General features: G+C 43.9%; 1 protein-coding gene across 6 annotated transcripts in view; it reads left to right on the top strand.

Annotated features, from left to right (window-relative positions):
- The window catches only part of NF2 (NF2, moesin-ezrin-radixin like (MERLIN) tumor suppressor), a 69,514-nt gene that overhangs the window by 6,199 nt on the left and 39,404 nt on the right, over positions 1-23,911 (top strand). For all 6 annotated transcript variants that reach the window (XM_067550245.1, XM_067550248.1, XM_067550244.1 and 3 more), the window contains exons 2-7: positions 10,633-10,758; positions 12,016-12,138; positions 15,951-16,034; positions 20,795-20,863; positions 22,174-22,256; positions 23,455-23,530. In XM_067550245.1, the coding sequence (XP_067406346.1) occupies positions 10,633-10,758; positions 12,016-12,138; positions 15,951-16,034; positions 20,795-20,863; positions 22,174-22,256; positions 23,455-23,530 (561 nt within the window). The remainder of the gene's footprint in view (positions 1-10,632; positions 10,759-12,015; positions 12,139-15,950; positions 16,035-20,794; positions 20,864-22,173; positions 22,257-23,454; positions 23,531-23,911) is intronic.

Raw genomic sequence — 23,911 nt, 5'->3', positions numbered from 1 at the left:
GGAAAACTTAAATCAAAATAATTTCAACTTTAAGTTTCAGCTCTCTTTTTTTGGATTTACTTCTGCTAAGAGTGAAATTTGATTTGAACCAGTTCAAACTGGCAACCAAACTGTTTTGCGGGTTTTTTTGTGGCTTGAGTTAGAACTGAACCTAAATACATTGAATGCAACTGAACCTGAATCAAACTAAAATAAATACCTGTTTGACTCCTTGTCCAGAAGTCCTGACTTGTGGTCTCCTGCTGTCACCACAGCACTCCCTCTCATTTGGTACTCAACCTCCTAGAGCACTGCTTTTGCTTTGTTTAAATAGATTCTGCCTGAGATCAATTCTTAGATGTATATTTTGGGAGATTAAACTTCCTGTGCATCTATCTACAGTGCAACTAACATCTCTAAATTAAACCCAAATCTATAATAATTCCTAGAAATGGAAGCTTAATGTCTCTTATACTATGAAACTTAATAAACACAGTTAGGGTTTCATTTTAAAGCTTATAATTTATTTGGGGAAATCTTAAAGGCACAAACACACCTGGTCTCCCCCCTTTTCTACTTTCGTTATGGCCATTGGAGCATGAAGTCTTGTTAATCAGCAGCATATTGAGTATGCAGACCTGGTCTACACTAGAAAATTAGATCAACTCAGCTACATCGCTCGGGGGTGTGAAAAATCCACACCCCCTGAGCATTGTAGTTAAGCCAGCCCAAGTCCCCCTATAGATAATGCTAGGTTGATGGAAGTGTTCTGTCGACCTGCCTACTGCCTCTTAGGCAGGTGGATTTACTACAATGACAGGAGAACCCCTCCTGCTGCTGTAGTAAGTTTCTATGCCAGTGGTCCCCAAACTTTTTACATGGTGCCCCCCCTTACCTGTAATGTGGTCTGTCTATTCCTGTTTGGGGCCGGGGCCACAGCCGACTCGGGACCCAGGGGCTGTGGCTGAGTTTGGAGCCAGGAGTAGGGCTGGCAGCTGCGTCCAGGCCGGGAGCCATGGCTGGGGCTGTGGCCAAGTGCGGAGGCTGGGGGAGGAGCTCTGAGCTGGGGGTGGAGCCAGAGCAGAGGTGGGGACAGCGGGGCTGGGTGGCGCTCCCTCCACACCCTCTGTGGGTGCTGACTTGGGCCCTGCCAATGCCCCACGGTTTGTGGACCACTGGTCTACAGTGAAGCACTATTGCAGTGCAGCTGCACCGGTTTAAGTGTGGACATACCCTACTTGCATAGCTCTTAAAATCACTGCATTATGGAAGAGCTGGTTTGCCCCATCTCCATGAGAACTAGACACCACTGGTTTCTAATACAGGCAGATGGCTTTGTACAGGTAACCTGCTTGGAGATCAACATAAGACAATTTTTACTGAAAGAAGGTTGATTTAGATGTTTCCATATGGTTAGCAGTGTATTGTGATATAAGCTATTAAAGTAATCTAGCAAAGGTAACCCAGTTATGTCAGGATGTGAGACTCCCGGGAGAGGTTACTGTAATATCCATGATTTCTGCTGCTGTATCTGAACTCCTGGCCCTGTGTGCCATGGTAAGAAAATCAAATTCATTTAGGAAGGAAATTGCATCTTTCCAGACATTTTGATGTGTTCTTCCCCTCATGAATTAAGGACAGGTTGTCTTCCAACCTCCTCTGATTTTTGTGACTGTAAGGGACCCCATTTTTTTGCTCTTCTCTTGTGCGTCTCCTTCCCTGCCCCACTCTCTCCTTTTCTCTGCAGAGATGTCTGCTGTTTGTGTCACTACTTCCACATCTGGTGGGGTGACTGTTCTTCCTGTAGGGTGGGTTCCCATTCAACCCTGTCTGTAAGGCCTCTCATCTTGGACCCAAAACTCCGCTTCAAATTCTTTTTCTGCTGAGATTTAGCTGCTGCCGCAGCTGATTCCCTGACCGTTATACTTTGACAGCAGCAGCTTTTGTGGATCTTGTATTGAAATGAACTGAAAAGCTTTGCAACCAATATAGAGAAATAATTTAAGCTCCCAAACCAACAAGATGCAAATTGACAAATACATTCAGTCTCAATCTAAACTTGCGTCCTGTTACTGGTCTGGGGGCTTAAACTAATTCTTGATTGGTTGGAAAGCTATTCAGTTGACTTTTTTAAGTAGACTGGGCCCAACTGTGGCATTATGTGGTGAAGTATTCATAGTAAGATTCCTTAGCAAGATGTTGAGAGCTACTTAGCTGAACCATGACACCTATCCTTTAACCCAGTAGTAAACTGAGGTTCTCTTTCTGGCAATTTCTGGGGCCAGATTGACTTCATGGGTGTTGCACAGGAAGGGATGGGGTGTAAATCAGGGCAGAATTTGGTCTTTAGTACTAAAAAGGGATGGCAGATGACAAAGTTGTGCGCACCCTTCCCCATCTCTAGTTAAGTACTCTGAAAGACGGCAACTTGTCAGTGGTGTACCAGTATTGTTAGTAAGAATGACCTCTTTTCTTGACGCAATTGAGCTTCAACAAATAGCTGGCAAGATAGCCAGGGAAAAACATAGGGTTGTCAGCAGCTGTGAATGTTCTCTTTAAAAGGTAAGAGAGGAAAAACCCAAACCCTTCTCACAAAGTGATTTTTCAGTAAAGTCACTGAAATGCCAACTGCCAAATGAGTGTTTGATTCCTCAGTGGTTATAGGGCTCATTTCTGGTTGCGCTGAGAAGCTTTGGGAGGCGGGTGCCAATTGGCAGCTGCTGAATTTATTTCAAAATACAGGAAATGCAGAGTGATGGCTCCTGTTTTCATTTGCACTTTCTCATGATGCACTGTGGAGGTGTGTACAAAAAAAGAAAAAAATGCCACTGAATTCAAACATGTTGTGTGGTTTGGGAATTAGCTTATCAGAGACATCTGTCTTGCTGCCTGTGGATTCAGCTTTGCTTCCCCCTTATACTACTTACAAGTCAGTCACAGAAGACATACTATGAACAAAAGCCCTCTATTGTCTGTATGCCTTCCCTGTACTGTCTCCTGTGGATGGACAGCCCTCTCTGATCCTGTATGCCTCCATAAGCACCTTCTCCTAAATTCTTTTTCAAAGCCCACCTTTTCCCCACACTCCTCTACTTCCCTACAAACCATGACAATTTCAGAAAGACTGTGGATATGACAGGCTGTCTTTATTTTTAAAAAGATAGCTTTTTGAGGTAGAAATTCATCTATCTAGTTTTGTGTGTATATTTTTTAATATCATATAATGCTCTTGTTTTGCTTGCACTGGCATCCTACAGGCGACAGCTGCAGCCTAGGAAATTCAGTCTGAGCAACTTGGACAGGCAGCCATCTTTACTGATGGCTTACCTTGCTTCTGGAAAGCCCAGCACCACAACTAACAAACACAATTTCTCCAAAATCTGTCTATCCTATTATTGTTTTTAGTATTTGTATTATTGTATGGCCTAGGAATCCCAGATATCAACCTGGACTCCAGTGTGCTTGGCGCTGTACAAACACAGAGCAAAAAGATGGTCCCTGCCCCAAAGAGCTTACAGTCGAAGTATAAGACAAGAGACACCAGATGTCTCAGTAATCACAGTGTATAACAATGTCTTATTGTAATATTATTAATACAGATACAGACTGACTGGGGAGCACAAAGAAACAATGTGTGTAAGTGCCCAGTACACTTTTATGCACAGTATGGATAAATAAGTGGTTCCCAACTTTTTTGAGTGAAAGCCCCACTAGTTAACGCTAGGTAAAACATGCTCCCCCCCCCCAACCGTGCTATAAACACATGTAACCCCTATAAACACACATAATGATGATGATAATACCACTAAGTTACATAAATAATAATAACTGACTCTTACCTGAGTAAGAAGCTAAGCCTTTCCTGGCGCAGCTGCCACTGCACGCCCCATGTGGCCCCGCCTCTTCCCGTCCCTCGTGGAGTGAGGGTACTGGAGGCAATGGGTGCTGGCGAGCTGGCTGGGGTTGATCCAGGCCCCCACCCATGTGAGGCTGCTCTGCTCTGGCTGGGTGCCCAGCCAGCATGGGATTTGGGGGGAGGAGCAGCGGGCTGCTCCTTTGCTCTGGCCAGGTGCCCAGCTGGCGTGGGGCTGAGCACTCTTTCAGTCTGGCCAGCGTGGAGCTTGGGCCGCTGCTCCCTCAGGGGGGCTGCTCCTCCACTCCGGCCAGTGCGGGGCTTGAGGCTGCTGCGCCTGACCAGTGTGGGACTCGGGGGCTAAATGACCTCAATATTACTGAAGCCTCACGGATCCCCTGTAATCTTTGGGGGTACAGCACCCCAGGTTGGGAACTGTTTATAGAAGAGCAAAATCTTTTTGTGTCTACAGTGCAACATAAAACTGCAGTAGTGCCTCTTACTGCGAAGTACCACAAATGCTGGGGAATGGATTGCAGAGACTATGAAGTTAAGCGCTTTCCACATTTTGGTGCTTTATATCAATCAAAACATCCTAGGCTTTCATTGAAAACACAATCATTCTGCTCCCAAAAAATCAGCACTGAGGCCATCTTTACAAACACCGTTGGTAACAGAACAGCCTCACCTCCACAAACATCATTTTCCCTCCAAACATTTCTGCCCTCTCCTAAAGTACAAGAACATTCATTGGCTTTGCAGTGTGCCGATCAGGTGTGTAATTCACTGCCCAGATTTGCTAAATGCTGGTCTCGACTAAGGCAGTAGAGTGCAAGTTTTCTTCGAAAGGCAGGCCCCAGTCTGTTACCGCCATTATAGACAAAAATTGTGATATCGATTCTTCTGTCTTACACCTTTGTAAATCAGGAGCAACTCCACTGAAGTCAATACAGTAGTACAGGGTCTCTTGACCATTTCAGATTGGTGATTCCTTATTTGAAGTAAAGTGGAGTAAAATTGTAACCATGTTATGCTTGGTAAGCCGGGGTGTGTGTGTGTGTGTGTGTGTGTGTGTGTAAGTTGGCACAGAATACTTGATCTTGAAGCCAGCTTTGAAAGTTTTGGCCATCTTGAAGTTATTCTACAAATTTTATTTTCTTTGCTTTACAACAGTAATAACATCTTCAATCTCTTGCAACACCTTCTGATTGCCTTTTGTGACCTACCCCCAGGGTTCTGACCAATTATGAAACATGCCAATAGTATATCAATGTTCGTTAGTGAAGGATCGGGTCCGTTTTCCTTAAACTCCACCCAAAAACCAGGTGGCAGCTGATGCAGATCAGAGTACTTGTATAATGTTTGTAGTGAAGTACCCCACTTAACAAGCAGGCAGCTGCATTCTGCACCAATTTCCATCTCCAAATGGATTTCAGGTGCATCTCATTGTAGTGTGCATTACGGTGCTCTAGTGTCAAGGCAACAAAGACACAGATTGCAGAACCGAGGTGTGGATCTGACAAAGATGCATCACCACTTGGACACAGCCAGGTTGGGGGTGGGAAGAGAGCCATCCCAGTTACTGTTGTTACCTGATCATCTAACTCCCAAATTACAAACTCAAGTGTTAAACGGTGGGGAAGCATCCTCAGGCCAAGAGTCTGTTATAATTTTCAAATTGACTTTTCCGCAGCACTGATCACCTCAGAATTACCTGGATTGAGCTTCAGCCACCAGTCCCTCCTCTCAGATCCCAGGCAGATGCTGAGAAACACACTCGACTGCACCATCTGGGTTGATGTGCCTTAGTGCATTTTCCACCTCCTTGGTGGTTAGCCGAAATAGGGTTTAATTAAAAACTCATTATCATGTTGTCCTACAACATTAGTAAATAAAAATAACTTTTACAGCTGCCTCTTGTGGCTTAGTAAGTGGCAGTTTAAAGGATTTGACATCTGTTTGTTTATTTTTTTTTGAAGAATATTGTATATTTTATTCCCTGTTTGTGCTCAACAGGCTCATAATTCATATATTGCAGTCTTTTTTTCATACTGGCTGCTTCAGGATGAGAGGGGAATACACCCCGTAGCAGGCTGCCTTGGATTTGCCTCATTTGGATTTCTAAGATGCCTTGGGAGTCATTTGTACATCTCTCTCTGGGACTGCGGATGCATGTATCCTTCCCTTTTGTTATAACCTGTTGTTTGATGCACCCTCCACTCTGTGTGAAAGAACAGCTATCAATGTTCAGCCAGTCTCATTTCTCTCCACTTCAACCTACCTACCTCACCCAACCCCATTACTTTCAATTTTACTAATGAAACCTGTACCATCTCTCTCCCCATGTCACTCTTCTGGTGTTCTGCTCCTTACATCTGAATCCTCCTTCCTACCCCAGTATGATAAGGGCCTATCTTATTTTCATTCAGATCTGTCTTCAAAGCTCACTTAATCTACGAGGCCCACAAACACAAGTGTGTCACTCTGTTAAGAGTTAGCGCTGTTCTCTGGGCCTCTGTCTCTCCTCTGTGTCTGATTTTTGTCTTTGACTGTGAACTCATCTGAGAAGGACTGTGTCCTTTAAGGCTGGTACAGGCTCAGTACAATCTTGGTGCTTAAATAAATAATAAAGTGTCTTGCTTAGCTGAGGATCCTTTTCTACATTAGTCACTAAGTAAAGTATTACAATCAAATGTTGTTCTACAGACATGAATCAGCTTTTCAAAGTCACACTTTCGACTGGCTGTTTGACCTCTAAAATTTGATTCCGAAGAGTGACTGTGTATAAATAGCTCGCTCTTACATAACAGGTCTTATCCCTGTTTCACATTTGGGGCTATACCTGCTTACTTTAGTCTCAAAAGTACTATTTGATTCCTGTTCTCCCTACAGAGCCAACACAGCTACAAGAGAGGGAGCTGGATTCTGTTGTGGCTTATACATCATCAGTTCAATTCCAGTTGCTGGGCCCAGTTGTGTCTTTGGTTAAACCTGTGCAATCCCAGTGATGACAGTGGTTTTGCACAGGTGTGACTGAGAGCAGAACCATTTTCATAATGATGCTTCAGAAGGTAAGAACTTGGCTTGACTCTCAGATGGCAGAGTTTGCAGAGTTACCACTCTGCAGGGCTGGTAGTTAGAAAACTCATTTTTCCATGTAAATTGAGCGAATTTGATCTGGAGTCATTGAAACAAAAACCATGACACAGCACAGTGCCTTTCTTATAGTCATTTTGCAGAGTAGATCCATACATGACCTTTCTGTCACAGCACCTAGATCCTCATTGTGTTAGTTTTCACCAAAATTTGGCCTCCCTACAGTTTGCCTTGCCCTCAAAACTCAACCTCTCCTCTTCTCATATTTGCAGCTACTATGTAGGTTGTAATTGCCTGAGAAGTGGTTGTGACAGTTGTAAGAAGGATGCTATGCCAAAATAAATTGTATTATTAGAGTGATGCTTTGGCTGTCTGCCAATTGCAAATTACTCCTGGTGCAGGTTAATAAATAACATACCCCTGTTAATCTAGCCCAAATCTGATGTCTCTGCTATAGAAAGAGATTGGGCCAATAACCCATGCTGGAAGTGCCCCTATTCCAGCAACCAACTGCTGAGTTTTTAAGTGCTTAGTGGTGTTTACTTAACACACTCTGTGCTGATAAATTACAAGCACTCTGCACTTAGTAAAGAAAAAATACATTCCAGCCTCACAAAATAACAGCTTTGCAGCACTTAGCCCTGTTTATAGAGTAGTTCATCCATGTACTCCTCCAACATTCGCAAATATAGCTAACAAACCATGTGAAGATAAAGTCAGTGGGATAACAGGAGACCACAAACACAAGATCATTCTTTCTGAAGCCTCTGGCTCAACAGGGCCATTGAAAGAGCATGGTGGCCCCAATCACCATAGTGCCCGGATCAGAGCAGAGCCATTGTTGCTTTGTGTTAGCTTAAGGTCACTCAACTAATGCAGTTTTTATTTGGGGCTTTAGCTGTATTACAGCATCACAGCAGCTGTAGGAATCTAGTTTATGGCCAGTTATGGTCTAGTTATGACTGTTCATTACAAAGCTTGCTATCAGGCACTCGGAACCTTCTGCAAGATGTTCCTTTATGCTAAAATGTCCCATGTTGTTGTTAGCGGTGGAATGGTGGTGTAAAGCGTAGGACAGAGAGTCAAGAAGTCTGTTTTATTTCTGGCTGTGTCATTTGGCTCTCTGTGTAACCAGGACAAATCGTTTTACCTCTGTGCCTTTTTATGTTCCTTGCTTGTAAAATGAGGGTTAGTGATACTTCCCTATCTAATAGGGTGCGTGGGCTTAGGTCGGGAAGTATGTAAAGCACTTGGGGTTCATGCTATCTAAATGCAAAGTATTGTAAATACAAAGGTGTGGAATGGAATCATGTATGCTGAGATAAACTCGATTGCTATTCAACTTTTATTTTCAATTAAATGGGGAGGGGGAGAGTAGGTTAATGTGATGTTGTGGTTGGAATTTTAACTCCACAGTAAAATTTCAAACATACGATTCCCACAGCAACTATAACTCATGGCCTAAAACTTAACAGCATCATAAACATCATTCAGAATACTTGTTTATACGCAAGGGGTGAAATTACATTTATGGGGAGAAAAAACAGATATCAGTTAAATGCTGACCACCGATGTTTTAAATTAACCATAGACCTCTTCCTGGAGAAGACAGAATTTTTGAATTTCCTTACCTGAGTTAGTTAATGCAGCATTTGTAACTGAGAATTTTAACATAGGTTTTCGCACAAAGTTATGTAATTGCAGATCATTTGTAGTCTGCAGGCTGGTTTAAACTCCAGCTGGGAGTGCCTCACTGTAGTTTGCAGTCTAAAGCACAGCTGAAGTTTCAAAACATTGATTCCATAGAGTACAAATCTGCATCTGTAGATGAAAGCCTCCCAGTGGCAATGTGCAGTGACCTGCATTTGAGAACGCTTTCTTTCCATCACTTTGACTGATGGATAAATGTCTGCACGTAAACATTAATTGGCCCTTTAAAACAATAGCCATAAAGATGGCCTTTTAAAAAAATTGCTGATGCTGCTTTACACAAAACAATTTAGTCCTAGTTAGGAAATAAACTCTTGCTAAAAATGGTGGCAACCCAAAATTCTGTGCTCTGAATTATAGAGGCACAAAATAGCCACTTAAATATCTTTCTCTCTCTCTCTCTCTCTCTGCTTTGCTTAAAACCACAGATTAAACTCCCCTTGAAAAAATTGGACAGAAAAAAACTCTCTCCCAAACTAAGACCTCATATACCAAATTGCATCCCATTGCACAGAGTGTGTTTGAACCCCTGAAATTAGAGTCTTATAATGGCAACACTTCAATTTCCCTGGGGCCTTTCAGCATCGAGGTTTTGATTGTCTTATGTGAAGCACAGAGATGCTCTGACATTTCATTTGTTTTTACCTGAGCATCCGCGTTCTTCTGTTCTTCATGGTGCTCTAGTAGTGTTTATGCAGGTCTTGGGTGTGGGAAGGGGTTCTGACCTGTACCTTTGGACTCTAAACAGCCGTCCAGTAACGGAAAGGGACTACGTGGTCCTTCCTTGACTGCGTTACCCACAAGGTGGCAGTGTGTGACAGCAGCAGCAAAGCTGGTCTGGGTGGTTGGTGAGCATTAATATTGAAGCTGTCCAGGTGGTACTAAGATTGAGCAGCAGTGATAGGGAGGTGTGCTGAGATTTTTCTGCTCTACGGCTCTAGAAAAATGGTCAGATGTCTCTGTCCAGCAGTGTTTGCATAGGTGCAAGTGGAAAACCGAAGTGGCTTTGGTATATAGTCTCCTGGTTATATCTTTCTTCACCTTCCTCCTCTCACCATCTTCATTTTTTAAAATGAAATTTTAATGAGGCCGAGACAGCTGTGGAACTGTTGGGAGGTCATAGCCTGTGGGCTGGACCAGTTTTTTTCAGCTCCAGCAGTTACTTTTTATTACCAAATGTCACCGGTGTAAAGTATGGTTGTACTCTGTGTAAAAATGGCCCTTTGGTACTCTCACCACATCCGTTCTTTGTGTGTGTCGAGTAACAGAGCTGCAGACTTCAGTGGCAAAAATAAGTCTTTTGTTACTTTTTATTCCTGTTCTGCAGAGCTAATGGCTCTGGGGGAATGAGCTGGATTCTACTTTGGTTTGTGTATTGTCATTAGAAATAGTTTAGTTCCAGTTGCAGGGCCAAATTCTACCATCTGTGTCATCTGTGAAACCCCACAGAAGATATTGAAGTGAGTCTAGGAGTAGCTAGGAACAGGATTAGAAGACATTGGGGTTGCACACAAGCAATTAAAAACAGAATTTTGCCTGCTGAATATTGACCACTGCTGGTGAAGTGGGAGTCAGAAAGACCCCAGATGATCTGTCAGATCCCAAGTGAGATTTGGTGCATTGGCTGTAAGAGAAACTGACTTCTTACTTCTAAATTGAACCAATTTGATATGGATTCACCAAGATACGCTCAATGCTGTGACCCCCATAATGCTATGTTTGTGGTTGCTTTCCAGAGTAAAACCACCCTTCCAGCTAGTGCAGGGTGAAATTGCCGATCTGTCGGTGGCACTGTACAGGAGAATTTAAAGTACAGTGTGATTGTGATAGGATAACATGGCATTCCTAATGCTGCATCTGTATTAGTGGATTAGGAATGGTGCGGGAGGTCAAGCACACATGCAGGAGACAGTGAATTTAGTGTGGAGGAGGGAAAAGAGGGGGTTATAATTCAGTCTTCAAAATACCATTTGCTGTTTGCTTTCTTGCTGCAGGTGAAGTGGAAAGGGAAGGATCTTTTTGACTTGGTGTGCAGGACACTAGGACTCCGAGAAACCTGGTTCTTTGGTCTTCAGTACACAATCAAGGATACCGTGGCCTGGCTCAAAATGGACAAGAAGGTTGGAATAGAACTTTGCTTTTAGGAGATGTGCTTAGTGGGGCAGAAGGGTAGATCTTTTCCTTGCTGTCTATGCATGAAACTCAGAGGTGCATTAGTGTGAATTCTGGGGGTACCCTGGGACCAGAACTAGGTTTGGTCTGATCTATAGTTATAGCAGTCAGGAGATCCAAATACAGTATGATTGTCCCTCGGCACAGTTAGTGTTAGAGAAGACCATTAGTCTATCCCTGAACTATCACAGAGCCTTGAACTATGCATAGAAAGTCCCTTGTACACTATAAACTTGTGCTTTAGCTGTTTCAGGAGACATCCAGGTTATAACCATGGCCCTAAGATGATTGTTATATAAATGTGGTCTAATATCCTATTTGGAGAGTCTCCATGTGCACATGAAAGGCTGATCCTTTAGAGACTCTAGCTTTCCAAAACATACTGTGCAAACAGTGAAAAAGCATGGTTGAATTATGGTCTTTTAACTAACAGTCTGCCAGTGTTTGAGATATGTAAATGATTAGGAAGGAGAGAAAATAGCAAACGTATATGGGAGATGAAATTAAGGAAAGGAATATTTCCCAACAGTGTGATTTTCTAGGCTGTTGCGTAGTTTCCTAATGGAAACAATGGTTGTTCCATCACTTACATCATTTAAAACTCAGCTGGACAAACCACTAGAAAATATACAATAGGGAATAATCCTGTACTGCCCCCTCCATCCCCCAGGGGTATTCTTCCTTCTGGTGTCAGATGAACCTTTCTTGAGTAGTATTGAAACAAGGGTCTGGTTGAGCCTCTGTTTCCAAACACAGGATATTTAGTTCAGTGATCTTCAGAGCTGAACATCTGCCATGGGAAGTTAGGATTGTTCCTCACTGCCTAAAAAAAAAAAATGGAAGCAAGTTCCAGGCTCACCAGTTCTTCATAGCAGGAAACTGCATATTTTGAAGAAAGATTTAAGAGTCTTGGTGGACTGCAGTATGTGCTCCACAGGGAAGAAGAAGAAAAATGAACCCTTTGCCTCATGAAACATTGCACACGATGGCATGCGGGATGATTTGTTTCTGCCTCGAGTTTGTTTTATGAATATGTAGACCTTGCAAGCTTCTTACAAGCCTGTGGTGCAATGGTTCCTGAATTTCCCAGATTGCATCATTTTAGAAAACCTGGCTGGAGGTACTTCAATCTGAGGGGAAGTAGATGTTTGACATCTATGTCTAGGCTGCAAGAGCTTGGAATCACTGACTATCCAATCCTGCAGGTCCTGGATCATGACGTTCCAACGGAGGAGCCGGTCACTTTTCATTTCCTAGCCAAATTTTACCCTGAGAATGCAGAGGAGGAGCTGGTTCAGGAGATCACCCAGCACTTGTTCTTTCTGCAGGTATGTGCTTCCGCAAGTGGTGGTTCTTCCCCAGGGAGCAACATGAGGTGGGTAGTAGGGTTGTAGGTGTGTTTCTCAGTGTTGACCAGCTCTGGCCATCCACCTGCTCTAAATTGAGCAATTTCAACAAACATGTCGTGATGTAAATATAGAGCAAAGACGGTTTGTGTAAATCTAGCAGCATTCATCATATTCTGTCTGTGGAGCTCGGAGGTGACTAGCAATATTAATAGATGATATCCTAGGGAGAGACTAACTGAGAGAAGAGGCTGTTTCAGGAGCTAAGCAAAGTGGGAGGCAGCATACTCTTGCAGCCAGTGGGAACGTTTTGTACCAAGCTATACCAGCTGTCTGCCCAAACATGGCTAGCACTTTTACTGTATAAAACACAGGCACATCCTCTTGAAGGAGAGCAGGACAAGTCCAGCCCTTGCCATATTCAGGATACGCTGTAAGACTCTTCTTCACCAAAGTAGGCCCCAAATAACTGGAGCAGAAGAAAATCCCAGAAGCGCCATGGAGAACTGATGGCTAAGCCGGAGATGAAGAACTAACTGTTTCAGCTGACCCACTGTAATTTGCAATCTGTGTAATAACAGCACCTAGCTCTTATACAGCTCTTTTCATCAGTAGATTTCAAAGTGCTTGACAAAGGAGGTCAGTGTCATTATCACTGTCTTTTTACAGATGGAGAAACTGAGGCAAAGTGGGTTGCCCAAGGCCACCTCCAGGCCAGAGCTGGGAATAGAACCTAGGTTTCTTGAGTGCCACTCCATTGCTTTGTCCACTAGGCCACACTTCTGATATTATGAGCTTTAAGCATTTTCTAGAGAGAAGTAAAATGCCATGCAGCTTTGTTTTGAGGAAATCAGCTCTGAAGATGGTGTTGCAGTGGCAACACACTACTTCTGGTGACTGAGGCACTTTCACCAGAAGTCCCAATTTTCAGGCAAGGATGATTTTTGAAATAACTACCTTTTGGGCTGCAACATTCCAAGTTTCCTCTCAGCCCATAAGGGCACTTTGTGTATGTGTGAGAGACTTACCGACTGTGAAAATTACAGTGATTAGGTGAGGGAGGGTGGATGGGGATGGGTGGTTACAATAGGATTCCTGGGTTCTATTCCCAGCTGTTTTTTCTTTGGCAAGGCATTTAGGCTTAAACTTTCAAGTATCTGCTGGCTTCTATTTTGTGCCTGCCTCAGACAGAGGAATCTAGAGGTTGGGTTTTCCAGTGGCTCAAGTTAAAGCACCCAGAACTGGTAGATGCTTGGCTGTTTAGCCCTTTATAAACCAAAACCGGATACTACTCAGATCAGTGAACACACTTGCAAATGTAGGCGTCAAACCTCCCCATGCTGTTCTCTGTCCCTCTGTCAAACGGATATAAAACTACCTCACTGGGTTGCTGTGAGGCTTGAGGTTCATGAAGTGCTCAGTACCCTTCTCTGTACTCTGGGGAACAAGGTATTAGTGTTAATTTCCAGGCCCTTTTTGGTGCTCGTATGCCTCAAATCAGTTATTTTAAATTGCCAGGGGTTTAATGCTGGATGGGGAAGAGTGCCTTCGATGCAATTTAAGAGTTAAAGCACTTTACTGGGGTTAATAACAGTGTAGGGGGTGGTGCTCCAACTCTGTCTGTGGCTTGGTCTACACTTACTGGCAAATTCAGCGGCAGTCGATGGGAGTTATGAAAGCTATGTAGAGTAGCTTGCATAACTTACATCGACTTCCCAAATTCTCTTCTGCGTGCCATCTCCACTATGCTGCGCCGATGGGAAATGCATACCCATCGACGCAGCACTACTCTTTTTTGGAGGTGGTTTTATTAGATCGACTTCCGGATCGATTGAGTGGGTCTTCACTTTTGCTCAGTCAAACCAGATAAATTGATCTGATGGCGGCAAATTTACTGCTAACAGTGTAGACATAGCCTGTGACATAGGAACATGTCTGCAGACTCGCGAGGTTATATTAATGTAGAAATATATCCTCTGTGATATATAGTCCTTAGTAAAAGACTAAGGTGGGTTCTGAGTTACTACAGAGAATTCTTTCTGGGTGTCTGGCTGATGAGTCTTGCCCACATGCTCAGAGTTTAGCTGATCACCATATTTGGGGTTGGAAAGGAATTTTCACCCAGAGCAGATTGGCAAAGGCTCTGGGGTTTTTTGCGCCTTCCTCTGCAGCATGGGACACGGCTCACTTGCTGGTGGATTCTCTGTACCTTGAAGTCTTTAAACCATGATTTGAGGACTTCAGTAACTCAGTCATAGGTTAGGGGTCTGTTACAGGAGTGGGTGGGGGAGGTTCTGTGGCCTGTATTGTGCACGAGGTCAGACTAGCTGATCATAATAGTCCCTTCTGACCTTCAAGTCTATTAGTCTGACTCTATGCAGATCACACTATAGGGGCACTGTGATATTACTGTAGCTGATGGTGTGTCTGTGTGACAGGTTTTTTTAAAGCTCACATTAAAATAAAATGCAATGTTTTTTCTCTTTGGAAAATTAGTGTTTAAAACAAACAAATAAAAACCGTGGCAAGTTAATTTTTGAATTCGCGAAAGTCAGGAAATGCAAAGTAATGGTCCTCAGTAGCTGTTATTTGGCCTTTTGGGGGGAGAGTGCAGTTTTGTGCGTGCCACTAAAAGTACTATCATAAGGAGACCCACAGCTCTGATAATGGTCGGTGGAATTTGAGGGTATTTGGCACCTCATAGATGAAAACCAGGGTTTCCAATAATCCAGTAATCAATAATTAATCAGTAGCCAATTATTAATCAATATTAATCAATAGTTAATACAGATTGAATTTATGAAGGAATTAAGACTTTGGATAAATTAGAGTGATTGAACATATTAGAAGATTAAACATCAATCCAGTGCATGATGGAAATAGATTCCGGTAACTCTGGATATCTGGAGAAGAACAGTACAGTGATGACAAACTGATCATAGTCTTGTCTTGGTCTTGTTAATTGCTTATTCCTTGCTAATATTTATAGTAAAGTTGTTTGCAACTCCATTAGTTCCTCTTTCCATGTCATGGATAAAAATCCATGTGTGTCTGGTACATTTAATACATTTTCAAGAACACGATCAGTCATCTCTTCGGTTACTCATTACTTTGATACATTGTATTTTTATACATTCCTGTCTGTTGTGGTTTAAGACATTGCTCGCTCAGCCTAAAGAATAGGGAACTGTGTTAAAAGATCACTATATATTTATGTTTTATATTTTTCCTTCTTAACATGACCATAGAGGATCATAGGAATCTAGTTTGAGCAAGCAATAGGCCTTGTGAAAGTCTGGTTCATGGGTCACCACATGACTGGGCACTAAACCAATTACAGTTAGTCCCGTATGTAATGATACAAAATCCTTCATGTGCTCAAGGGGAAGGAGCTGCAGATGCTGTACAGATCATCATTTTGAATGTTGTGTCTGTGTATGTGCGTGTAAAATCTCAACCCAAAACTTTGGCCTTAACAGGATTTTCTTCTTCTTAGATATAACGTTTTATCTTTAACAAGGGGATGGGTTTTATTTTTTGCTCAGAAGTTTTACATGTGGAACTAAAATTCTTCCCGTTAATCCATCTGAAAATGGTGGCCTGTGCGAACCTGAATGTGTTCCCTGAAGAGTGGCAGAGTTTTCATCAGTCAGAATTGTGCCTTGTATGAGGAAAACAATTAACTGACTGGTTGGCAGCCCCCGTTAAAACAGACTGCAGCCATCTGCCGTGATGGTAGCACCATGCATAGTGCCACTAAAGCGCCATTATGTTTCCTTTGCTGCTTTGTTCAGGTAAAGAAGCAGATTTTAGACGAGAAGATCTACTGTCCCCCTGAGGCATCCGTGCTGCTGGCATCCTATGCTGTCCAAGCCAAGGTAGGCACAGAGGAATAATGGGAAACCTCCCATGAGCCCATTGGTGTCCGAAGGTTTGTTTTTGTTTTCCCGCGCCTTTTAGGTGTCGGATACTCAGTGATTACTCCATATCTGCCGAGGAACTGGGGTGGTGTGAGATTGATGGAGGCTTGAGTGAATGGCAGGAAGTGTCCCAGCTTCATGGCCTTCTCTGTGCTAGTGACTGCTATCCCCCATCAGTCTTTATGGGGATGCAGGGTCTGTCCTGTTAGGACTCTGCAGTGAGGGCAGAGCTTACAAGTAGCAGGGCCCATGCCAGCTGGTGTTGCTACAAGAGCTGATAAGTCGTCATATTCCTCCTCCTCCCCCCCCCCCCTTTCCCCGGCTCTCTGCAGAAACCATTGCTATCCCTGCTCTTGCACTTTTCAACTCCTCTTTCTGCTGAGACCATCCAGCTGGATTGCCACCATGGAATTAAATAAACCCTCCTTTGAGCCCACAGAAGGCTTGCTGGCCTCAAGTGTTGCTAACTTTGGTGAGGTGTTTTACTTTCCTCTCACACTTTCCCTTGGGCATCAGATCACGGGTTCTTTTGTCACATCTGGCCTAGCCTGATCACAGGCTCAGCAGCCATTGGGTTTCTCTCCCTTTGGGCCAAATTCTTGTCTTGCATACAAAACCTGAATTAACAGGGTTTGCGCTGGGGACTTGTATGAAAGTGACTAGAAGGGAGGAGAAGGGATCACAGAGTCAGAACTCAGAACAGCCTCCAGGCTGTAGTCACTGCTACAGCTTTCTACATGCCTGCTAATCAGAGGGTTTGGCCAAAGGAGCTGTGTGCTTCATGGATCCACTGGCTATACACCTGTGTGAGACAAGAGTGGCTATGGGGCAGTGCTTAGTGAAACACTGGGTGTGCAGAGACACCCTGCTTCTCTCTAGCCATCTATAATGGCTCCTCTGCTTTTTGAACTGCAGTTGCTGTGGAGAGGAGTTTGTCCCTCTATCTTTATAGAGCCAACATTACCCTCTTGTCTTTCTCTACCTGCCTGGCACTTTGCCTGTCATATCATGTTGAGACTACCTAAGTTATTGGTGTTTTTACCTCAGCATAGTTGGGTGACATTTGAGATAAATGTATAGTGATCAAAGTTGGGACTCTTAAAAAGTGTGGGGCTTTGTGAGTTTTAATTTGTTTTATGATTAAAGCATCTTGTCTGTTTTAACAAATTTTATTTAGAGCAGTTACCAGCCAGGGAAGTGGGTCTTTAAAAATATTTATTTGCTAAGAAGTGTTGTACTGAATATTCATTCAACACCCTTGTATTCAAGTGCGTGACAAACATTTGTTTTGCTTTCTTTTTCTCTTGCCGTTTCCAATAGGATATACACAGTGATTCTTTCAATCATAAAAATAATAAAAAATGATGAGTAAACACTCGGTGCTGCTAGCTCCCAGCCACTGCAGCTACAGTTCCCATGTTCAGTGCCAGGCTGAAGTTAGCTAAGACATAAGTTGTCTTGTCACTGTACCCTCTCTCCTGCCCCAGCCAGTCCTGCAGCTCATCTACTGGCCACATGCTTATTAACACATTGAATTGTGCTTGCTTGATGTTTAGTTGTTTGTAAGCTGCAGCATGGTTTAAAGCAGGGTTTTATACCTCTGAGTTGTGATTTCCTAGGGAATCACATGGGCAGCAAGAAATTCCCCTTTCAGGATCTTAGTCCCCGTGCTTCTATGACTGCTTCCTTTAGTTACCTCACCACTGCCCTCCACTGGCTGAGCAGAAGCAGGGGCTCATCTCTGGCTTACTTCCTTCAGTCAGGCTGGTGCTGGGGACACATTCTGCTGTGGTCAGGGAGAATCCCAATTGCTGGTCTTCCACCTCATAGGCAGTGGGTCAGTGGCCTCTAGCGGTAGGGAATGAAGCCATTAAAAGAGGCATTTCCCTAGTGATTAGCTGTTTGTTGTAGGTAGGTGCTTAACAGCAATGCAAACAAATGCTTTTATGTTTGATTTAACAGGCTGATCGACAAGTTCCTGTTTGTGTGGCTGTTTTACCTTTACCTGTAATAACCATGGTAACCATTAGGGAAATAAAAAACATCTTTATTTGTTATACTACTCTGTTCATTCCAGGAATGACAATGAATTTTTCCCTCCAGTGCTGCTTTCAAACCATCTCCACCATTTTCAAATGTTGGTGCAGTGTTCAATTTTAAATACCAAGTGTTAGGACAGAATTTATTGAAAAATACATCCCTATTGAAACCAATAAAATCAAAGAGTTTTTTTCCTATTTTTTTCAATGTGAGTCATTCTGACTCTAAGCCCCTTTTCAGCCTCTCGGACCTTGTAGGATCTGCAAGAGTTATTTTTTCTCTGTTTTTATTTTTTTCCCAAATGAATAATGCATTGAATTTATATTCAAAATATTAATGTACACAGAATTATACAGTACAACAGAAACCAGATGTCTGAGTGATATGAAGACCATCTCAAAGTATAAAAACAAATATTAATCATTTAGTTCAATTAACAAGAACTGAATTTCCATGACAGTTTTTGAGTTACAATTTAATTGAAAGCGTTTTTTAATATGTTTGCCAAATCACTTGAACCCACATATCCTGCAATATTTAGGCCATTTGTTGATTTTTATTTTTGAATAATTAATATTCTCATCCAGGGTTGCTCCCTACACAAACATTCCTTTGGGATGTGGTGACATTCGTGATAGCACTAAAATCGTGTCATCCATGTGTAGTCTTGGGTTCCATGGTAGATCACAGCCTAAAATAATCATATTAATCCTATTTATTTTTTTCCATCCAGAAATAATTTATTTTCTGCCTGTCCAAGTTTATTTGAGTGGTTTTCCCTCCCAACTCGTGCATTTTTATTGCTGTTTCCCAGGGTGATTGTTCAGTAGCCATAGCAGTGGATATAATAGGTATAATTATAGGTATAATAGGTATAGGTATAATAGGTAGCCTCCACAAACAGCCACCACTGGAAGCTATTGCTCCGCCTCTCTGCCCCACCCATGCTCCATCCCTGCTCTGCCCTGGCCCAGCTCCCACTCAGCCGCCTCCCCCGAGGGGCTCCCCCACCCGCCTCTTGTTCCTCTTCGCCTCCCCCTGGCCCCGAGAGGCATGAGTGGGGAGCGGTGGAGGGCCTTGGCGGAGGGGTCCAAGCGGGTGGAGCATGGGTGGGGCCTTGGGAGAGGGGGATTCAAGCCAGAGCAGGCCTGGAGCAGAGCATGGATGGGTCCATGGGGAGGGGTGGAGCAAGGGCCTCCCCAAAGTCACGTGCCGCCCAAGTTAGTAGATCCATACATGCAACCTGTTTTTGAGATGCACTGAGCACCTGCAGCTACGATTGAAGCCAATCAGGAGTTGGCAGGTGCTCAGCACTTCCCAGGATTGGACCCTGGCATTTCTGTTGTATTAATTTAAGTCTGAGTCAGTTCTTGATTGTTGCATGCTTCCTCTGCATCTGTGTTGGCTCTAAATCAATAATTCTGTCTTTAATCCCCACTTGTATGAGATGTTGAACATTTTGCTGCTGAAAGGTTATATGTAGAGATTGTTGATGCCGAGCTCTGGTGTGTGTTAGGGTGTGTTGTCGCAGCTCAGGTATTAAATGGAGACTGATTTGGAATGTCTCTTGACTTCCTCTTGTTGCTTTCTTTATTATTTGTCTGTCTTATAAGAATTGCTACTGTTTATTCTTTACAAACTACGTTCCCCTCAAGAAAGAGAGATGAAGGACATTTTCATCATGAAATGACTGACTTAGGGAAATTATGTCCTCTCTTTATAATTGGATGATGCAGTATTGTGACTCTTGCATTGAGAGATGAATTAAAATCAAAGTATTTCCCGTACATATCACTTGTAAATCATTTCCTTTTTAGTCAGCTGGTTTGTTTCAGGCACTGTGACTTGGCCGCCCCATGTACTGTGCAGGAGGAATGCTGAGTTTCACACACAGCAGAGGCATTCAGCATTTGATTCATTAACAGATGCTCTTTATTTCTAAAGTGATTGTTTTGCCAATTTCATTTTATATGAAGCTTGAAATGATTTATTATCTAAACGAGTGTGAATAATTATTGGGCACACTTAGCCAATAAGAATAGTATTATGTAACCCAGTTTGAGTAAGAGCCTTCTGGCACTGGGACAAACTCCTGTCTGAGACGTGTCCACAACTATCCATGAAATCTTTAAAAATTGTTTGTGATGTTAAACTTATTAAATAGGACACCGAGAGGTGACTGAAAGGAGGTGCCAGCTGCATCAGATTAGTTGCTGGTCTTGGTCCAGTTCTTAACGGGCAAGTGTCCATGCCACAAAATCCACCGATACAACTGGACCCCTTGTGGACATTTTCAGCTGAGAGGTCAGGGTCTGAATGGCTAGGAAGAGTGAACGTCCCCCTTACTGCTAGAAAGTGACCCTGGAGGGCAGGGTCAAGGCCCACTGGTGGAAGTTATTGAGGGATGTTAGCTCTACTGCTGTTCCCACCCTCTCTGCTCTGGAGATAAAAGAAGGCAGTTGGTCTCCAGGCCTGTCAGCCCAGCCCCATACAGCAGCACTAACATCACAGAGAAAAGCCACGGGGCTGACGTTTATGGGCCAATGTGCACTCTGCTCTTACACAATAGTTATTTTAAGGGGGTGTGATATTGAGTTAAAGTTCAAGAGTGTAGGTGGTCTCTGAGTCTCCGAGCAGTGCGATTATCTTAAACGTGCAATATTCATGTTTCTTTTCAGTATGGTGATTATGATCCCACTGTTCACCAGCGTGGCTTCTTGGCACAAGAGGAGTTGCTTCCAAAACGGGTAAGGAGCTCAACGAGGCAGAAGCCTAAATTCATGGCTGCGTCTCTAGGACTTCTATGGTTCTTTTGGGAGGTCTAGGTTGGATATTAGGAAAAACTTTCACTAGGAGCGTGGTGAAGCACTGGAATGGGTCACCTAGGGAGGTGGTGGAATCTCCATCCTTAGAGGTTTTTAAGGCCCGGCTTGACAAAGCCCTGGCTGGGATGATTTAGTTGGGGTTGGTCCTGCTTTGAGCAGAGGGTTGGACTAGATGACCTCCAGAGATCCCTTTCAGCCCATATCTTCTATGATTCTATGGCGTACTGGCATCTTCTGTAGAATAGCCCTCTGCATGAAATGTAGATGTAGTATGACCTAATAAAGTCACCATGATACATTTTCTCTTGGTCAAAGTTCCCTTATTGAGGCAAGTGATACAATGTGACATCCCCGTTGGCTGCGCTACAAATGCTCTGCCAGCAAAGTTATACCAGCCGAGCACTTCACGCAGACACCGCTTATGACGGCAGAAGGTGTAGCAACGTCATTACCTCCCCAAACGACATTAGCTATGCCAACAGAAGCACTCTTCTGCGGGATTTGCCGGCATAGCTCCGGGTATGCCTACGCTGCATCCGGGAGCGAGCCTCCCAGCCTGCGTAGCCAGACTCATGGTAGTGGGGCTTGAGTTGGAGTACTACAAGTAGCAGTGTGGATGCTGCAGCTGGGCTCTCAAGCCCACATGACCCTCTAGGCTTGAGAGCCTGAGCTCCAGCGCAAGCCGCAGCATCCGGGCTGCCATTTTTAGCATGCTGGCTTGAGCCTCGCTAGCACCAGTCTGTCTGCCCAGCCCGAGCTCACTCTGGCTGGCAGGAGTGGTTTTTGCACAGCGCTGGTTGACATAGCTATGCCAACAAAACTTGGTAGTTTAGACCTGGCCACATTGAATGAGGAAACCTTAATCTGTAGCTAGACTACTTTAATAACTGTGGGAGTGAATGTTTCCTACACACTAACTTTTGCCAAAAGAGCAGGTGCATTCTGTACATGTCTTTGGGTTGGTTTGGTGGTGGTTTGGAGTGTGTTGCACGCAGGAAGGTTAACTGAGAGCTAGTTAATTAGAGGACACAGGGTTGAGCTTAGCTTAGTCACGAGGCAGCTGGAAAGACATCTGAATTGGAGATCAGACATTAGGAAGGGGATGGTGTAGGTGGGAGAACAAGAAGGGCATTTTGATTTTGAGGCTCCCTGTTTCTAGCTCATTCATCAGTGACGAGACAGACGCAGGTAGGACAATATCAGCTGGGTATTTCTCTGCCTCTCTCTCTCAGGTAATAAATCTGTACCAGATGACTCCAGAAATGTGGGAGGAAAGAATAACAGCCTGGTATGCAGAGCATCGAGGTAGGGCAAGGTGAGTGTCTGCTGAGTGGTCCATTGGTTCTAGCCCCTCAATGAGCAGTTCAGAGAGTGAATAAAGCCTCCATGATCCCTGGCAGGCTATGGATGAATTCCACTAAGAAAGTGCCTCCAGTCGGTTGTGCCGCATACTGAAAAGTAAGAGGCTATGGAAGAGTGACCTGAGTTACAAATGCTGTATTGGGGAGGTGAGGGGAAATGTATGAACAGTGGTGTTATGGATCAGCCCTTTGGACTAGAAGTCAGTTTTGCAAGGCAGACTCCTTTTTTCCAGGCTCACAGCACAGTGGAGAGAATGCTTATCATGAAGAGCTGGTCGAGACAGTTTTTTGTGCAATACAGCTATCTCAGCAAGGAGGTTTTCTACCAAAATAGTTAGATCAGGACTGCCCCTACTGTGGATGCTGTTATACCCCTGCTGTGGATGTAAGGCACCTTTATAGCAATATAGGTGACACCGCTTTGCCTGCAGGAATAATCATAAGCAGCATTATGTCAGTATAACTGCAGCAATGCCAGGGTGTTTATAACACTGTCGTTGTACGGGTTTGGCTAACGTAGTACAATTTTGCATGTAGACAAGTTCTAAAGGAACAGTTGGGGAGAGCTTTGCCTCACTCTTTGTGTCTCGTGCTAGTCAGTCGTAACGGTACAGTGATGGGATTCCAGAGGGAGGTTTTGTAAAGCCACTACAGCGTGGCCCTGCCTGTGGGGGGCGTGTCAATACTCCTGCTGATGAGCCACTGAAATGGCCATTGAGATGGGAATGATGCGTAAAGGGCAGGAGAGAGAAATAGGAGTCCTAGTGAGTGGAGTCTCACAGATCTAATGATTGCTTGTATCACAAGCTAGTATGGGTAGTTCTACCCTCACTGGGCAATACACAAAGCAAGAGAGGTCTGAAACCAGGGCCACACAAACAGAGTCTCTTTAAGGGATCGGGATGGAGACAAGGCAAGGTTTGAAACACAGCATCTCACTGTGCTGTCATTAACGGACATTAGGATGCAGCTAAGCTGCAGACTGGGATTTGCTGGGGATCTTTATTGATCCTGCTGGTAAAGAGAGACTTGACTCTTGCAATGGAGACAGTCCTGGCTCCAGTGCATTATATTCCTGCAGGGCTAAGAAGGCAGCTATTTCCCCCTCTCCCTGCTGAACATCTGTAATTTTGGCTTGTATTTACCTGACAGAGATGAAGCTGAAATGGAATATCTGAAGATTGCTCAGGACTTGGAGATGTACGGAGTAAACTACTTTGCAATTAAGGTGAGTCCAGGGTTTGTGTCGTGTTTTCAAGGCATCTGGAGTCCATTGTGTGTCTAGTGGGGGTGAGGGAAGAGGAAGTTAAGAGGGATCATCCTTGTGTGAAAGGCCCCCTCCAACTTGCCTTGAGACTACCGTGTGAAGCTCAATGCTGGCTGCACTCCTACAGTATTTTACCTGCGGCCAGGGAAGGGGGACCGTGGATAAGATGATGCCAGAAGCCTCCCAAGAGGATGAGTGAATGAGTCACCACTGCAGTGCACTATGCCTTGGGCCTGGGAAGCACGATACCCTCTGGACAGTTGCTGCTGCATCCCTAGTCAGGGCTAGTAAAATATAACCGTTTGTGTCAGATCCTCCTTGAGCTGAATAAAAATCTTCCTG

Source organism: Emydura macquarii, unplaced genomic scaffold (assembly GCF_026122565.2).
Source record: "Emydura macquarii macquarii isolate MOO-44397 ecotype Brisbane River unplaced genomic scaffold, CSIRO-AGI_Emac_v2 contig_1254, whole genome shotgun sequence".
NCBI lineage: Eukaryota > Metazoa > Chordata > Testudines > Chelidae > Emydura > Emydura macquarii.
Note: the sequence above shows the minus strand (reverse complement) of the source record. Positions and strands in the feature narration are given on the sequence as shown.